The 19,468-nt window shown below is 40.2% G+C and overlaps 1 protein-coding gene and 1 pseudogene across 4 annotated transcripts in view; both read left to right on the top strand.

Annotated features, from left to right (window-relative positions):
* EFCAB5 (EF-hand calcium binding domain 5) overlaps positions 1-19,468 on the top strand; it is a 277,520-nt gene that overhangs the window by 172,480 nt on the left and 85,572 nt on the right. For all 4 annotated transcript variants that reach the window (XM_071210465.1, XM_058283113.1, XM_058283114.2 and 1 more), the window contains 5 exons: positions 265-364; positions 5,589-6,553; positions 6,675-6,774; positions 18,976-19,053; positions 19,345-19,434. In XM_071210465.1, coding sequence (XP_071066566.1) covers positions 265-364; positions 5,589-6,553; positions 6,675-6,774; positions 18,976-19,053; positions 19,345-19,434 — 1,333 coding nt within the window. The remainder of the gene's footprint in view (positions 1-264; positions 365-5,588; positions 6,554-6,674; positions 6,775-18,975; positions 19,054-19,344; positions 19,435-19,468) is intronic.
* On the top strand, positions 1,818-2,662 carry LOC105745230 (septin-7 pseudogene; annotated as a pseudogene).

The raw sequence follows: 19,468 nt of genomic DNA, 5'->3' as shown, positions 1-19,468 counted from the left end.
ACTAAGTCAGGAACAACAAGTATTTGTTAAGCATTTACTGAATGCAAGGTATTTTGACATATCACTGAGTGGAGAAAGTAGTGTATAAACTTAAAGGCAAGATATAGCCATCCTTAATTGGACTCCACCACTTTTATTTAGATGAGGAGGATTACAGTGGTAGTGTAGTGATAACAAGGATAGTGAAAGCTTCAATAGGCCATATTCTATCTACACAAAATATTTAAATCTTCTACAATACCTAACTGTAAATGTTTTCCTTAGATAGGGTTTTTGGATCGGCAGAGGACATTAGCCTTGCTGGAATCATTCTATGACCAAAGTCCAAAAATGTTTAGGACGTTACTCCGAAACCCAAGACAATGTAAGTGCTATTCAGCGGGAATATGCTCAAGCTGGGGTGATGTATTACACTGATATGATAACACACAGTCATTCCTCCTCATGGAATCTCTTCACTATAACGTGTCCCTTGGGTCATTATAGCTATATCTAGTTGTTCTTTCCCCACAAAATTCACTTTTCATCACAATTAAACGTGTATTTCACCATAATGAAATACTAAAAGTTGTTATGTCAGAACTCAGCTAGAACTCAATTTTTAAAATTCATTCAAATTAAGAGATGCTTTGGTGACAATCTGAACACTTTGGAAATTAAGTTGGTAGTGGTAATTGCAGTTTTAATGCCCAACATAGAATTTTAAGATTTCTAAGAAAAAATTTTCATCTCAAACATTTTTATTTATACATCTTTATTGTACTTGTACAGTTAAACATCCCTTCCATATTACTACTAAAACAAATAGAATTATGGGCTTTATTTTTATTTTTTTAAAGAGAAAGTATGTAAATGGCTTGGTTTTTTTCCAAAGAATGGAGATATTTTAGTCTTGTGTAAAAATGTATTATTTGATTACTTAAGAATCTGTGGGTAAACGTTCTTCCATTGCTAGAATAATATGGGGACATTTTTGGGACATTGGAATTTCCTGCATGACATTGCAATGATGGACACAGAACATTATACATTTTGTCATAACCTACAAAACTGTGCAGGGCAGAGTGTAAACTATAATGTGAACTATATAGTCCATGGTTAGTAGCAGTGCTCCAATGCGTGGTAACAAATCTACCACACTAATGAAAGATATTATTAAAGTGGGAAAGTGTGTATGGGAAAGTGGGAAAGCGGGGGGGAGGGGAGCATATAGGAAGCCCTTTTATTTATGTAATTTTTTTTTTTAATTTTTTAATTTTTTTAAATTTCTCTCCCCTTCCCCCACCCTGCCCCGGCCAGTGTCTGCTCTCTGTGTCCATTCGCTATATGTTCTTCTGTGACCGCTTCTATCCTTATCAGCGGCACTGGGAATCTGTGTTTCTTTTTGTTGCATCATCTTGCTGTGTCAGCTCTCCATGTGTGTGGAGCCATTCTTGGGCAGGCTGCACTTTCTTTCAAGCTGGGTGACTCTCCTTACGGGGCGCACTCCTTGTGTGTGGGGTTCCCCTATGTGGGGGACACCTCTGCGTGGCAGGGCACTCCTTGCGCACATCAGCACTGCACATGGGCCAGCTCCACACGGGTCAAGGAGGCCCAGGGTTTGAACCGCGGACCTCCCATGGGGTAGACAGATGCCCTATCCATTGGGCCAAGTCCGCTTCTCCATTTCTGTACTCTAAAGCTTCTTTAAAAATTAAAGTTAAAACCAAAAAAATAAAAGAATCTGTGGGTAAATTCAAATGTGGTTAAAAGGAGGAAATTTTTAGGTTGCACATGTTCCTAGAATAAAAATGTTTTAAAAAGTTAATGGAAGTGCGAGATCCACTCCTGCTGAGAAGAGGAGTGTCAACAGCAGCACCATGGTAGCTCAACAGAAGAACCTTGAAGGCTTTGTGGGATTTGCAAATCTCCCAAATCAAGAATACAGAAAATCAGTGAAGAGAGTGTTTGAATTCACACTTATGGTAGTAGGTGAATCTGGATTGGGAAAGTCAATGTTAATCAACTCATTATTCCTCACAGATTTGTATTCTCCAGAGCATCAAGGTCCTTCCCAAAGAATAAAAAAGACTATACAGGTGGAACAATCGAAAGTTTTAATCAAAGAAAGTGGTGTTCAGTTGCTACTCACAATAGTTGATAACCCCAGGATTTGGAGATGCAGTGGATAATAGTAATTGTTGGCAGCCTGTCATCGACTACATTGATAGTAAATTTGAGGACTACCTAAACGCAGAATCTCGAGTGAACAGAGGACAGATGCCTGACAACAGAGCGCAATGTTGTTTATACATGCTCCTTCGGGACATGGAGTTAAACCATTGGATATTGAGTTTATAAAACATTTACATGAAAAAGTGAATATCATCCCACTTATTGCCAAAGCAGACATACTCACACCAGAGGAGTGCCAACAGTTTAAAAAACAGAAAATGAAAGTAATCCAAGAACATAAATAATAAATAAATCTTAAAAAAAAAAAAAAAAGAACAAGAAGAAAGGGAAGATCTTTTAAACCCTCTATTGACCACCAGTTATGTATTAGTTGCCAATATGCCAGCTTGGACATCAGTGTTTGTTGGATCCGTTTGACCAATTTGCACCAATTTTATCCATAATGATGGATTTAACAGCATGACAAAAATTATTTTTTTGTCGTTGTTCTTGGTGGAGCTTAAGATGCCTTGAATTGTCTAGGGTTGTTGTGTACTTAGAAAGTAACAGCTCTAAGTGCCTTTTCTACTTTTTTAATTTTAATTTTTTTATTTTATTAAATAGGTATCTTCAGTTTAATGCAAGAGAACATTTTACTGTTGTACAATCATGTTCTGGTAGTTTGTTTGTTTACAGGATATTCTAAAATAAAAGGACTCTGAAAGGTTTTCATTGAGGATAAATTGCCATAATATGATGAAAACTATGCTTCTCTGTGAGAATTATAATACAGAAGTTCCATTTAATGCAGCATAAACAATGATGTGATTTAGTCTACACAGTTGACCCTATTTTTTGACACTTCCATTGTTTAAAAATACATGGGGAAAAAAAATCCCTATGTGCTTACATTGCACCTAGAGCTTTTCTATAACAACCTTTTTGTTTGTTTGATGGTTTTGGATTCTTTAAATATTTACTATTCTCATTTAGTGCCCTCTTTAGCCAGAATCTCATTACTGCTTCATTTTTGTAATAACATTTAACTTAGATATTTTCCATATATTAGCCCTGCTAAAATAGAATATAGCATCTTTCATATAGTAGGAACCAACAAGGAAACTTTCCCTTAACTCCCTTTTTACACTTTATGGTAAGTAGCAGAGGGAAATGCATTTATAGATCAGTTCTAGGCAAAATTGTGAAGCTAATGACCAACCTGTTTCTACCTATGTGCAGTCTCTTTATTTTACTAGAAATGGGAATCATGGCCTCTTGAAGAGAAAAAATGTCACCATTCTGCATTTAGCTGTATTCATATATTGCATTTCTGTATTTTTTTGTTTGTATTGTAAAAATTCACATAATAAAAGTTGTGATGTAAAAAAAAAAGTTAGGGAAAACGGACTTTGGCCCAGTGGTTAGGGCATCCGTCTACCACATGGGAGGTCCGCGGTTCAAGCCCCGGGCCTCCTTGACCATGTGGAGCTGGCCCATGCGCAGTGCTGATGCGCGCAAGGAGTGCCGTGCCACGCAGGGGTGTCCCCCGCGTAGGGAAGCCCCATGCGCAAGGAGTGCACCCCGTAAGGAGAGCCACCCTGCGCGAAGGAGGGAGCAGCCTGCCGAGGAATGGCGCCGCCCACGCTTCCTGTGCCGCTGATGACAACAGAAGCGGACAAAGAAACAAGACGCAGCAAGAAAAAGACACAGAAAACAGACAACTGGGGGGAGGGGAGGGGAATTAAATAAATAAAAATAAATCTTAAAAAAAAAAAAAAAGTTAATGGAACTGAATAACACAAACCATGAACCATACATTAAACCATTGACTGTAGTTACTAGTACAATTATTAAAATGTGCTTTAATCAATTGTAACAAATTTACCACACTATTGCAAGGTTGATAATAGGGTGGTATTTGGGAATCCAATATTTGATACATGATTTTTATGTAAATCCACATTTCTCTAATTTAAAAAAGAATCCATGGGTGATAAATATGAAGTATTTCTGAAATTTGTGGGAATCACAAATATAGCTTAATTACTAGGTTGTATGGAGGAGAGGGAGGCAAGTTTCTGGCATGAGGTCCACTCTCCATGGTCCTAGACAGCAGGGTGGTTTTCTAACTGTGGAATTCTGGTGAATGCTATTCAGTCTTAAGAACCAAAATTAGGAACCAGGTACCCACATAATTATGAACGAGATATACACATAAGTTGTGGAGAAAGAGAATTGAAGTTGAAGGAGAAAGAGGTAGGGGAAGAAGAGAGAGGAAATTAATATTGGAAAAAATCACCCCAATGAAAGATCAGGGATAGAGAATAGAGATTTGCTTTTATTTTGATATTGCGATTATTGAAAAAGTATTTGAGTTGATAGACATATGTTACTTTCCCCTTTCCTATGCTGTGTTTATTGTGGGAGGACCAAAGGCACAGGATAAATTCTATTTGCCTTGGCAAACTAAAACTCTTCAAGTAGCAAAAGAAGAATCATGTTCATTTCCAAAGCCAAACCTTTTAGGGAGGAATTTTTTAAAGCAAACTTTATTTCAAATTCAAAAACTAAAATAACAGACAAAAGGCAGCTTAAGTTATGGAAGCACTATTCCAAAAAAATTCTGCCCAGGCACTTTATCTCATCTAATCCTAAAAACAAACTCGGTTGCCCCTCCATTGTTCAGAAAGATACATAAATGAATACAGATTGGTTAAATGACATGATCAAGTTCTCCTTGTTAATGAAGAAAATGAAGAAGAAAAAATGCTTAATCACATTCATTTCTCATAAACCTAAAGCCCATATTCATTTTTTTACCTTTAGCATGATCTAGTATCTTCTTTGCTTTTGCTACAAAATATTACAATATTTATAATTGTAAGCTATAGTCTGTAAATTGCATTAGTTATATTTTTGCCATGGATCACCATATTCTTAACACCTTATAGTAAAAGAACATTCCTGTATTTATATTATTAATATTAACCACAATCCTCACTTACCACCAAAATCACTGTTATACAGTCCCTAGATTATCCTCCAGCTGTCCTCCAACTAACATTAACTTCCCTAAGTTACCCATTTCAGCCACAATCACATCCATAAATCAGCAGCATTTGTTACATTCATTATAATGTGCTACCATCAACTCCATCCATTACCACATATTTAAAATTGATCTTATTAAACATTCTACATATATCCAGCATCAGCTCCCCCTTCTCAAGGGATGGTTTCTAACTCACAGTAGTCAGCATCTTTTATGTTCCCTTTTCATTGTGCTTTTCATTCTGCTATCAGGAAAGATAATTATCATTTTTTAAAGCAATATTAAATCACTGTGTTCAATGTTTCCTGTATTATAACTTAATAGCTCTGATTCTGCATTATAAGATCAACTGTTTAGGTAAATATTTTGTTTTCTGCATTAGGGCCTTTCATTGAATTTGAGGAGATAGACTTGCCTGAGTTCTGGGGAGACATGGATAATCAGAAACACATTTATGAAGACTTTGAAAAAGTGCTTTTAGAAATGAGCACATTATTTTCTAAAAGACAAACTAGTAAAACCCAAAGTAATTTGTTGGACAATCAAGAAGATCAACAGAAACATGATGAACAGACAGTATCAAGCCCACAAGAACAGCAGAGAGGGACAATTGCAAAAGGACCACACAGAATTTTAGGCAAAGAACAAGAACAAGGCAGAGAGTCAATTGCAGAACAAGAATATCACAGAAAATCAGCAACAGAACAAGGAACCCACGTAGGTTCAACTCCAGAACAAAGATCAAGTAGAGAGTCAATAAAAGAACAAGGACCACATAGGGTGTCACTTTCAGAACAAGGAACCTACATAGAATCAACTGCAGAGGAAGGACCTCGCACAGAATCAGTAACAGCAAAAGGACAGTTCAAAGGGTCAACAACACAACTAGGATCACCCAGAGGATCAACTGCAGAACAAGGATCAAGAAGAGAATCATTAGTAGAACAAGGACCACGCAGAGAGTCAATTGCAGAAGAAGGATCAAGAGAGTCATTAATAGAACAAGAACCACATAGAGGGTCATTTTCAGGAGAAGGATCAAGAAGAGAGTCATTAATAGAACAAGGACCACAAAGAGAGTCAATTGAAGAACAAGGATCAAGAAAAGAGTCCTTAATAGAACAAGGACCACACAGAGAGTCAATTGCAGAACAAGGATCAAGAAGAGAGTCGTTAATAGAACAAGGACCACACAGAGGGTCAATTGCAGAAGGATTAAGAAGAGAGTCATTAATAGAACAAGAAACACATAGAGGGTCAATTGCAGAACAAGGATTGAGAAGAGAGTCATTAATAGAACAAGGACCACACAGAAGGTCAACTGCAGAACAAGGACCACACAGAGAGGTAATTCCAGAAAGACAACAGATCATAGGCTCATCTTTAGGATCAAGAAAAGATAGTCTTAAGAGAAAGTACAAAATCTTGGGAGACTACTCTCACTGAGTACATTGTAATCTCTCCACAGGAAGAGAGGCCTCAGGGGCAAACATATGAAAAGGAACTAGCCCCAAATTCTAAACTGAGTTTAGCAATTCCAACATCAAGTAGAAAAGATCATCTTTCAGGTAGGTATCCAGTTCTATAGCATCAACTCCCTCTTTCATGGAATGATTTTTAAAGTCTCTTCAGCATATGCCCATTTAAATTAAAATTCTTTCTGGCATATTAGTTCATGCAAACATCAGACCTATTTTGTTGCTCAAAAGGGAGTCTAGACTTTGAGCAATCAATTAAATTCAAACCAGAATGTCTCTAATGTCAGTTTACCTAGATTCTTCTTTGGCACTAGGTAGTTCATTTACGAGGAAGAAATCTGGTAATGTTACATATAGAAATGTGTTAATTGCATCTGAAAAGGCAGCAGAAACATTTTTGTTTTTAATGTGTTTTATACTATTAGAAACTACTTTTTAAAGTCTCTTTCATTTCAACTGTAAAATAGGCCTTGCTTTTCTCAGTTATATGTAAGTCACATGTTCTAACAGTTTCTGAAAGTCATCTTTAAGACAGAAAGGCCCCTGCGGTTCAAATATTTATTCTACAGAAGACATTTTCTCTGAATTGCCTATGCCAGTTTATGTCCTTTTTTGTTGAAAATTCTAATCTTTTAGAGAACCAATCTAGTATTAATACTACTTAATGAAGTGGGGGAAGTGTTGGATTCCTCTAGGTTCGTGGCTATGTAGCATAAAAGAATTTACGAACATGCCTGTTTAATTAGGTCAGTAAAAAGAATTTTTTGAGAAGTGGGAGAAAGAACAGAACTTGCTGAGAAATGGAAGAGAAGGACAGAAATATGCACCAAGATTTGATGTGGGCTCCTCTAGGCAGAGAGAGCAGTTTGACTTGTGTGGTTACCTTTATTAAACTATCAATTATTCCTCCCCTTGCTAATGTTAAGGGAAGGGGCCCCAGCTGTTATTGGTTACTCCACCAATGGTGGGGCCAATGGTGAGACCCTTTGTTTGGGGTTATCTGGGACCAAGGGGAGGCCTGTTTGGAATTATCAGGGGACTCCCCTTGGCCCCAGAAAGAGCCCCAGGTGGGCCCTCAACATCAGGGTCTTGGCAGGGTCTCATGGCCATTTTATCTGTTGGCCATGTTGTGGCTCGTCTTTTCCTCATTTCCCTGTACTAACTTGTCTCAACTTCTCCCTCAGTAAGTTCCCACCCCTATTCTTAAGGGAGTGCTGGGGAGCAATGGTCATTCTTCTGTAGTTATTTCCTGCTTGTTAGGGCAATAGTCCCTGCTAGACAGGGTGTAAGCCTCTTTGGCTATGGTTGAGGAAAGATGGGTCCAACATCATGGTTGGAACTGGATGAAACCTCCACATAACTAATGTTTTGCTCTGGAAGGCACTGATTCTGGAAGAAATAAACTTAGTTAGAATTTTGAGGATACGTGGCCCCGCTAAAAGGATAAAGAAGATGATGATAAGTAGGCCCAGAAAGGGGACCAGCCATGACATACTAGACTACAAGAATGAGAAAGGCTGGGTCCCTTCAGAGGCTACATTCCCCCAAAGTTGATGGGAAACAGCATTCTTCCTTGAGTTCTTTTATGCTGTTGGTTAACTCTAGGGAAAGATTGTGGTAGACCTGCTGGGTTTGGGTATATACTGCCAAACCCAGTTCCTATAGCTGTGGTTATGCTTAGGACAGCTAGGAGAGGTATGAAGAGAGGTACTGCCCTAGACATAAACTCACGAAGACAGTATAGGAAATAACAAGACAAGCATATGGCAAGCAAAATAAGGATAGTACTTAAGAGGGCCATTCTTTTGTCTTATAGGCACATTCATTAATTACATGGAAAATGAATTAAGTTTACCAGGACTTTTAACATGTTTAATATCCTTCTGCATATGATCTAGAATAGAAAAGATATCATCATAATCATCAGGCATATAGGTACAGTACTTAATACTATCAATGCACAAGTTCCTCTGAGCTGCAATTAATAGACCTAACCTCCAGGTTTGCAAAATCATACATGTTATTTATCCATGAGAACAGGCCATAATTCCAATTGTTTGTTTAAGTTCTACTCATAGTACTCTGGTAATTGTTGCTCCACTTGCAGCACAGTGATCTTAGAGAGACTAGGAAGGTAAGACTCCAGTGTTTCACTGGCCAGATGCATAGTGCCCTTTGGTCAGTCTGAAGGCAATGTCCATTGTTCATCTGGCCATATCAAGCCATCACTGGCTGTTGCAGGAGTCTGAAAGTGCAATATACTCTCCATCCACTTCAGGAACATAACCAGAGATGTAATAGATACTTTTATTGTTTTAGGGTCAGTGACAAATCTAGCCAATAATGCAAATGGAGAGGCATCATGCAGGGTATTTGGGCCTGGCTTGAATGCACAAGAGAGTCTGACAATACTGAAGTCTACCTTTTTAAATCTTTATACACTTGCTAAACACTTCCAATGCAATGTATAACATATCAAATGAGCTTAACTATTTTAGTTCTTTGATTTTTACTTCTATACCTTTACCATGATTACATTAATTAACAGGTATTTTACTTTAGCAGCACAGGAAAAACTACTTTCTCCATTATTTTATGAAAATTTAAGATTTCCAATGGAATCAAGATTATCTTTCTTTATCACACAATTGATATGCAGATTGAGATGACCTCTGACAGGTTTCCCTGTTATGAAGTTGCTTTTTGTTATTAATATCAATTTGGGTTTCTAATTAATAATGATTTGCTGTAATTAGCCATTGAAATGCTTCAGTTTAGAAGATGCTTTTACAAACACCTTATAATAAACTATAACCATATAGATGGGTTGCGGTCCCTTAAAATAAGCTTATTAAATTACAATTAGCAACCAATGAAATCGATTTTATCCATTCAAGAGAGGATAGATCTACATTTCCTTTTTTTTTTTAAGTTTTATATTATTTTTATTTATTTCTCTCCCCTTCCCCCCATTGTCTGCTCTCCCTGTCCATTCACTGTGTGTTCTTCTGCGTCTGCTTGCATTATCCAGCAGCACTAGGAAACTGCATCTCTTTTTTGTTGTGTCATCTTGCTGTGTCAGCTCTCCTTGTGTGTGCAGCACCACTCCTGGGCAGGCTGCACTTTTTTCACATGGGGCATCTCTCCTTTTGGGGTGCACTCCTTGCATGTGGGCCAGCTTACCACATAGGTCAGGAGGCCGTGGGGATCGAACCCTGGACCCTCCATATGGTAAACAGATGCTCTATCAGTTGAGCCATGTCTGCTTCCCTGAATATCCTTCTTTAACCTAATTTCATTAGACATGAACTCACAACTTTCATTATCTTAAATATTTAATACATATAATGTTAATTTATTTAATTGGTCTTCTGTAAACCTAGGGAGATAACACCCAAGCTAAATAAAATTGAAACAATTATAGTTTATGCAAGGAATGTTCTTGTGCCTTTCTTTACAGGAAACTAAAATCTCTTTTTTTTTTTTAATAAAATTCTAAAACTGTGAACAATCTTAAAAGCATACTGACTGCTAGATTCTGGAATATATTACAATTTTTTAATTGGTTTTAAAAGATCTTTCATAGCTTTCAAGGACTTTTCCTTTACTTACTGAAATTTGGTAATAGGATTATTAACCACCCTTATTTTAAGGCTGGTAAAGGTTTAAATTGAGGAATTACAGGGCAAACTGATTCCCTTCCTAATTCCCCAGTTTAGAAGATAGTTGTTTTTTAAGTTCAAAGACAGAGTTTTAATCTGCCACACCTAGCCCCTCTCTCACAGCTTCTGCAAAGAGAAGGCCCTGGGGGCTGGAAAGGTCAAAGAGCTTAGGAAAATATTTTTCCTCTTCCCAATAGTTTCTATATTCAGATTTCTATATGACCTTTCCATTCTTCTTAGCCTCATTTGGGCTCTAGGAATATTTATTCACATATGTAAGTGCATATTTAATTTTTAACAATTTGAATAGAGTTCTTTAAGAATTTTCATCTGTTAACTTGATATACCCTATGTATAAAGATATACACTGAGCAAATAGGCAGGCACAATAGAGTTAGACACAAATACACAGCTCACTTATGCTACTTATAATTTTCATTATTTTACAAAATAATTTTAACTATAAAATAATATTTAAAAGATCTCTTTGAAGGCTATTTCTAATTATTCAAATTTGCACAGTGACCATGCAATTTTGCACAAGAATTTCATTCCTTTAATTTTTGTCTTATAACCAATTGTTCCCAATGTTTTTTTAAAGATTTATTTATTTATTTCTCTCCCCTCCCCCCCACCCCATTGTCTGTTCTCGGCTGCGTCTTCTTCTTTGTCCACTTCTGTTGTCAGTGGCACAGGAATCTGCGTTTCTTTTTGTTGCATCATCTTGTGTCAGCTCTCCGTGTGTGCATCACCATTCCTGGGCAGGCTGCACTTTCTTTCGTGCTGGGCGGCTCTCCTTATGAGGCGCACTCTTTGCGGGTGGGGCTCCCCTACGCAGGGGACACCCCTGCGTGGCCCGGCACTCCTTGCGCACTTCATCACTGCACGTGGGCCAGCTGCACACAGGTCAAGGAGGCCCGGGGTTTGAACCACGGACCTCTCATGTGGTAGACGGATACCCTAACCACTGGGCCAAGACCGCCACCCCAAAGTTTTAAAATACAATTTATATCATATTGGGAAGCAAATGTGGCTCAAGTGATAGAGCTTCTGCCTACCATATGGGAGGACTTAGGTTCAATCCCCGGGGCCTCCTGGTGAAAAAGAAGAAGAGAAAACATGCCCGCATGGCAAGCCAGTGCCCATGTGAGTGCTCGCATGGTGAGCCAGTGCCCCACGCATATAAGTCACACAGCAAGATGATGATGATGCATCAAAAGAGAGACAAAGGAAGAGTCAAGGTGAAGCGCAGCAGAAACCAGGAATTGAGGTGGTGCAATTGATAGGGAACCTCTCTCCACATCAGAGATCTCCAGGATCGAATCCCGGTGAATCCTAGAGGAGAGAAAATGAGAAGAGAAGACAACACAGACAGCAGAAACAGCAGGGCAGGATGAGGGGAAGGAGGGGGAAATAAATAAATAAATAAATAAATAAAATTTTTAAAAATTACATCATATCCTTTACTTCAGAACTTTGCTTATTTCTTATTTTGGGAAATAAGATCTGACTTTGACAGACCTTGGATGAGCAAGACTAATTCCAGTATATACTGACTGAGGTCATTGAAGTCTTAAGGAAACCTGCTTTTTCTGATGACTTGCTGCTTTTAGGAACATCAGCACTCGAGGTGGGAGGTCATCCCCTCACCAGTCCTTGACTGCCGGACTAGAAGAGTGGATGTACAACTCTGAGAGTTGAGAATTCCACTAGGCAGCAATCTAGTCCACATCTGGAGTCACAAGAGAAAGCAGGGTTGCTAATACAGTGGAAGGAGAGGAGACAGGGGTGTCTTAAATTTGCCTTCCCCTGAGCCATGGAGGGCAGATGTTGTCATGAAATAGCCATAAGCAAAGGCAAATTGTGAAGCTAGAACTGAAGTAACAATAAACAAAGGCAAACTCACTTTAGAATTTCATCACAATAGCTGGAATTTAACAGGTAAGGTGAAACTAGTAAGCTAATGCAAGGGTGTGGTTAGACTTGAAGTAACCATAAACAAAGGTAAATTAGTCTACGATTACCATTACAATAGTAGATTCTAGGCTAAATCCACACAGTTATATCTATTTCAGGTATTATTGTCTGCTCTTTTATAATATAAAGGCATCTATATAATGATCTTAACTCTTAGTTACAGTTTCTAGTAAGTTTCCACTGAAACAATTTGGGCACTTCCATTTATTAACTAAAACAATTTTATTAGTAACAATTTTGCTAAGTTATTCTGCTTTTCAAGTAGTTGAACTAATTCCACTTGTCAATTATACATCAAATCCAATTGCAAGATAGTTTTGACATTTAATTTTTAAGTTACCTTTCACTGTTATCTAATTTATAACAGTTGAATTCTATATTTGTCAACAAAGGGGTGCTGATGCAAAGTACCAGAAATCTGTTGGGTTTTATAAAAGATATTTAGGGGTAGAAATTTATAGTTACCAGGCCATAAAGCTTAAGTTACTTCCCTCACCAAAATCTGTTGCCACTTGTTGGTGCAAGATGGCTGCTGATGTCTCAAGAGTTCAGGCTTTCTCTTCCTCTTAAGGCTTCATGGTCCCAGCTTCTTCCAATATCAACTGTAGGCTGGGATAAGTCTTGTCTCTCTCCTGGGGCTCATTTCTCTCTGGGTTCAGCTACTCTACTCTCTCCACAAAGCCAGCTGTAGACTATCAGGCAAACAGCTTGTCTCTCTTCCTGGTGCTTCTGCCATGTCTAATAGAGCCTTCTTTCTTTCCTCATATATCTGCATCTCTGTGTGCTCACTTCCTGGGCTCCAGCATTGAAACTCCAACTAACTCCTGTGCATTGTCATTTTCTCTGTGAGTCCCTGCCCACCAAGGGAGTAGGGACTCGACATCCTACTGAAGTGACCCAATCAAAGCCCTAATCATAATTTAATCAAGCAAAAGTGAAACTTCTGAATCCAATACAATCTAGTATGCCCAGAGGAAAAGATCAGTTCAAACACATAATCCAATATCTATTTTTGGAATTCATAAATAATATCAAACTGCTACAAACTCCAAATCTGATTTACCAGTTCCTGGGCATGAGCACACTAACAAAGTTAGAGCAAGCACAGAGTAGAACAGAAGAGAGAATTTTACACACTTAGCTTATTTTAGGAAAAGACTTGACTTTAGAATCACCTAGACACAAAGCTCCCAGTGTCTATCCATGGCAGAAGCCTCATGCAGGACCCTCCAGATTCGTTCCTCCAAGAAAATCCCTGGGCAGCTCCTAAGTACATAGCTAAGGGGTCCAGAGAAGTCCTTTTCCTGGTGAGACATGAATTGGGGCTGCATCCCATTAGTTAGCACCCGGCAAGTTCAAGGCTTCTTTTTGCTAGATTGTAGTATTACAAGAGAATAGGCAGAACTAGGAAAGCCAGGAACCTTTTCATCTTAATTAATGGTGCATGAAAATGTTTTTTATTCTATAAGGAAGAGGTTTAGTAACTGGCCTAGATCATGATACCCTCATTCAGCACAAACAAGTTTAGGAAAAATCCAGAGTGCAGGCTACGACTGAGTAATGGCTCCCATGTTAATTAAGAAATTAACAATCTTACCTGCCATGTCAAGGGTCACTCAAGGCCTCCTGGTTGATGGTTCACACACGGCTTTAGGCCCCTTCCATCCTCCCCAGAGGCAAGGCCTCAGTGGTCCATGTGATGAGGCATCTTGCGGCCTGGTTCCTTCTGATGTTGAGCCTGAATTCTGATAACCCTGAGGTGACCAGTGCCTTTAACGGTGGCAGTTAAAATGTGAGCCTGGTCTGGACCCTGTGCCTGCCCCTCTTTACCTTCTCCATCTTGATGGCATGGTCTCCATTGTTGAAAACTGAGAAGGCTCTTTCTAAAAGGGAGATAATGAAAGTTTGGGGCCCAGGGAAAGTTTCCAAAACTTTCTACAGATACCTGAGACAGACAAGTTCCTAGGAAGATCTGTGTCTCTAGAGTTAGGAACTATGAAGAGGGTATTTTTATTGCCTCTATCAGCTTTCTTTGAAATAGGGCTAGGTTTCTAGGTTCTGCTTCTGAGTAACTTCCCTGAGCTTATTTAAAATTGACCAGTTTAGTAGGATGTTTCCTCATCCCTTTAAGGAGACATAACCACATGGTTTCTGGCCCTCAGATCTGTCTCTTCTATCCTTCTCTCTCACACGGGTTTAACTGGGATTCAGGGTCCCATAAAGAGCCCATGCTCAGCCATCCTTTGGCCACATGGTGTGGTAGGAAAAGATTAGCCTATATCGGTAGGCAGACTGTCCCAATTAGAAGCCGCCCATTATCCTAGGGGAGGATAAATATGTTCATCAGTTGGGGTGATGTCCGACTACTAGATTGGTTGAATGGATTGCTCGCCAAGCCAGCATCCTGGAGTTCTGGAGCCCTGCTTGCTGTTCCCACATTCCAGGGATAGGGAGTGTGGCAGTTTGATATTATCTATTAATTCCAAAAAAGAGATTTAGATTATGTTTGTAAACTGGTCTGTTCCTCTGGGTGTGATAACCCTTTGATTGCATTAGATTCAGCTGAGATATCTGATTAGATTATGTTAAGATTAGGGCTTTGATTCAACCACATCATTAGAGTATGATTCAGCATTAAGTCCCAGCCTCCTTGGTGGGCTGATAAAACAGACTCTTAAACAGGAGAATACAGAAAAAAGACACAGCAGGGGAGGGAACTTGGTTTTGATGCTGGCTCCCAGGAAGAGAGGTGAGCCTGATAGTTTACAGCTGACCTTGTGAAGAGAACAGAGCAGCTGAGTATGGAAAGAAATGAACCCCAGGAAGAAAGATGAGCTTTACGCCAACCTACAGCTGAGATTGGAAGAAGCTGGATCCACAGAGCCTTAAGAAGGAAGAGGAAGGCTGAACCCTTGTAGAAGTTGCCCGCCATCTTGCATCAACACATGGCAACAGACTGAGTGAGAAAGTACCTTGAGTTGGACTTTTTTAGGGCCTTGTAACTGTAAGCTTCTACTCCAAATAAATACCCTTTTAAAAAGCCAACAGATTTGTAGTACTTTGCATCAGCACTCCTTTGGCTGACTAATATAGGGAGCCTTATTATGTCTCTGGGCATCCCCAGAGCCTTAGAGGTCATGTAAGATGTTTAGCTCCCAAACCAGGTTTTCCTGCTAGGACAAGGACTGACTAGGGGCCTTTCTTTTGTCTGCTTTGCAGAGGTCTTAGGAGTTAGCTGTGAGTGAGCTCATCTCATGGCGACTTCCAGGGTCCAAGTTCTGCAGTTAAACACAACATTTGAAAGGCAATTAAGAGGGAAGGAGACTTGGCCCAAAGGATAGGGCAAACACCTACTACATGGAAGGTCCATGGTTCAAACCCCAGGCCTCCTTGACCCATGTGGAGCTGGCCCGTGTGCAATGCTGATGTGCTCAAGGAGTGCCCTGCCACAAAGGGTGTTCCCTGTGTAGGGGAGCCCCACACGCAAGGAGTGTGCCCCAGAAGGAGAGCCACCCAGTGTGAAAGAAAGTGCAGCCTGCCCAAGAATGGTCCCACAGACACAGAGAGCTAACACAACAAGATGACGCAACAAAAAGAAACACAGATTCCCGGTGCCACTGATAAGGATAGAAGCAGTCACAGAAGAACACGCAGCAAATGGACACAGAGAGCAGACAACTGGGGGGAGGGGGGAAGGGGAGAGAAATAAATAAATCTTAAAAAAAAAAAGGCAATTAAGAAGCAGAGACTGATAGGCAAACAGTCTTAGGGGCCCCCTGAGACAATCTCAGAGCCTTCTCAGGGCACTACCAAGGGTGGGATTCATGCCTCACTTAGAAATGTGTTTTCAGCTTCCAAAGCATTCTAAAGCATCTCATAGACCCAAAATGAGGACAGCAGTATTTGGAAGATTAAAGGCACTTTTAATTGAAAGGAGTTAAGTAGTGGCCTAAGGAAATGATACAATGGGTGATAACCATCCTGAACTCACGGAGATGGCCTGGTAGACTCCCAGTGGCCTCCTGCTCAACTTAGTCCACAAGCCCAGGCAGGGCTCAAGGATGGTTTCACCTGCCACCCACAGCTTCCTTGGATCTACATGGCATGAGGGTTCACCCCTACCACCTCTAAAGAGGGAGCTGTAAGTCTGGACATACCAAGTTTATGTCCTGTGGGAGCCTATCCAGGAACCCCTTCAAAATGACAGAACCAGGGAAGCAGATGTGGCTCAAGTGATAAGGCCTGCGCCTACTATATGGGTGGACCCGGGTTCGATCCATGGGGTCTCCTGGTGAAAAAGAAGAGAAAGTGTGCCTGCATGGTAAGCCAGTGCTTGCGTGGTGAGCCAACTTCCTGTGAGGCAAGCTGAGTGCCTACATGGTGAGCTGAGAGCCCATGTATGTGCCCGCATGGTGAGCAAAGTGCCTGTGTGGTGAGCCGAGTGCCCATGTAAGTGCCTGTGTGGTGAGCCAGTGATCATGTGGCAAGCCAAGTGCCTCGGCAGCCAGCTGAGTGCCCATGTGGTGAACCAGTGCCTGCTCAAGTGAGTCATGCAGCAAGATTATGACACAATAAAAGAGAGATGAAGGAGAGAGTCAAGGTGAAGTGCAGCAGAGACCAGGAACTCAGTGGTACAATTGACAGGGAGCCTCTCTCCACATCGGAGGTCCCCAGGATCAAATTCCAGTGAATCCTAGAGGAGAAAGACAAGAAGAGAAGACAAAAAGAGAAATAGATACAGAAGATCACACAGTGAATAGACACAGACAGTAAAAACAGCAGGATGGGGGTGGGAAGAGGGGAGAGGGGAAATAAATCTTTTTTTCAAATGGGAACTTAAAGAGAGCACAGTCAGACTGTAATTAAAAGTTTAGACTCACCATTCCTTGCTGCGTGTTGGGGAGGGTTACCTGACTCTAGAACTCCTAGCTGCCAGATGAAGCCAGGAAAGTGTTGGATTCCTCTAGGTTCTTGGCTATGTTGTATAAAAGAATTTATGAACATGCCAGTTTAGTTAGGCCAGTAAAAATAATTTATTGAGAAATGGGGGAAAGAACAGAGCTTGCTGAGAAATGGGAGAGGACAGAAATATGCACTGAGATTTGATGTGGGCTGCTCTGGGCAGAGAGAGAGATTACCCTTGTGTGGTTACCTTTATTAAACTATTAATTACTCCTCCCCTTACTAATGCTAAGGGAAGGGGCCCCAGCTGTTATTGATTACCCCAACAATGATCCAGGCCAATGGTGAGGCCTTTTGTTTGGGGTTATCTGGGACCAATGGGAAGGCCTGTTTGGAATTATTGGGGGCCTCCCCTTGCTCCTGGGAAGAGTCCCAGGTGGGTCCTCAAGGTCAAGGTCTCAGCAGGGTCTCATAGCCATGTTGTCTGTTGGCCATGTTGTCTCTCAGCCATGTTGTGGCTCGTCTTCTTGTTTCACTGTACTAACCTGCTTCATTAAGCCTCAGGTAAGTGTAAAAAAATCTTTTTTAAGTTCTTCTATTTAATCCTGAAGATCTTATAGTCCCCAAAAAAGTTCTTATTTAAAATTCCTAAGATTTCTAGATTCTACATTATCATTGATTAATTTTAAATCTTATTCTATTTCCCCACAAAATGGGGCTACTAATTTCTGGCTATCCTTACATAGTAGGGATACAGCTAAAAATAATTAGTGATGTTATTGTTCAATCAGATGTTATATTAGTTAGTACTTAACTTTGTGCGTAACAGTGATCCAAAACAACAATATCTAAAGATGGGAGTGAGTTTGTTTCTTTCTAATATAAAAGTCAAAACTAATATGACTGCTCAACCCCATGAAATCAGCAGAGACCCAAGGTCCTTCTATCTTGTGGCTCCTCCAATCACATGGTCAGAGATGACTCACCACCATGTCCACATACTGATCAGCAGGTAACATGAAAGGAGAAGGGGGCATCCCATAACTTACCCTCATATCTCATTGGGCAAAATTTTTTTTTTTTTAAAGATTTATTTATTTATTTAATTTCCCCCCTTCCCCTGGTTGTCTGTTCTTGGTGTCTATTTGCTGCGTCTTGTTTCTTTGTCCACTTCTGTTGTCGTCAGCGGCACGGGAAGTGTGGGCGGCGCCATTCCTGGGCAGGCTGCTCTTTCTTTTCACGCTGGGCGGCTTTTCCTCACGGGCACACTCCTTGCGCGTGGGCCTCCCCCACGCGGGGGACACCCTTGCGTGGCACTGCACTCCTTGCGCGCATCAGCACTGCGCATGGCCAGCTCCACACGGGTCAAGGAGGCCCGGGGTTTGAACCGCGGACCTCCCATATGGTAGACGGACGCCCTAACCACTGGGCCAAAGTCCGTTTCCCTCATTGGGCAAAATTTAAGCATACAGTTATACCTAGCTTCAAGGGAGGCTGGGGAAAGTAGTTTCATTTTGGGTGGCCAAATTGAGGGACAACAAACTGCCACAGAGCTACTCTCAACAATTAAAGTTATTGTGTATTGACTATGGTTGAGTATGGCACAACATATCTGAGAAAGTACCTGAAAGGAAGTGTTTGATGTTCTATATGCAAGGCATATCTTTCATTTATTAACGTTAGAATATATAAGAGAAATAATTTTAGTCCTTATAGATCCAATTCATGGGCATTTTTTTGTACCTTTCAGAAACTGCAAAAAAAGAAATTAAGAAAGATAAGTCCTGTGAACCAAAGCCTCAAAATATAGAAGGAAAGCCATGGTCAGGTGACTCATTATTTAATCCTCCTTTAATTTTTTTTTTTTTAATTTTTTTATTTTTTATTGACTTTGTAATAATATTACATTAAAAATATATATGTGAGGTCCCATTCAACCCCCCCCCACCCCCCCTCTCCCCCCCCCAACAACACTCGTTCCCATCATCATGACACATCCATTGGATTTGGTAAGTACATCTTTGGGCACCTCTAATCCTCCTTTAATTTTATACCCAAAAACAAAAACATCATGAAAGTGCAGGTTAATTGGCTATGTTATAGAGTGTGTTTTTTACAGGAGAATTTTTGACGTGTAACTGGAAGAAGTATGCAAAATTCGAAGAAGAAGAACAGGCAAACTTAATCTATGGTAACTCCAGATTCACAGGTACATGTTTACAATGAAACTAGTAAGCATAGAT

This window comes from Dasypus novemcinctus, chromosome 21 (assembly GCF_030445035.2).
Source record: "Dasypus novemcinctus isolate mDasNov1 chromosome 21, mDasNov1.1.hap2, whole genome shotgun sequence".
Classification (NCBI taxonomy): domain Eukaryota; kingdom Metazoa; phylum Chordata; class Mammalia; order Cingulata; family Dasypodidae; genus Dasypus; species Dasypus novemcinctus.
Note: the sequence above shows the minus strand (reverse complement) of the source record. Positions and strands in the feature narration are given on the sequence as shown.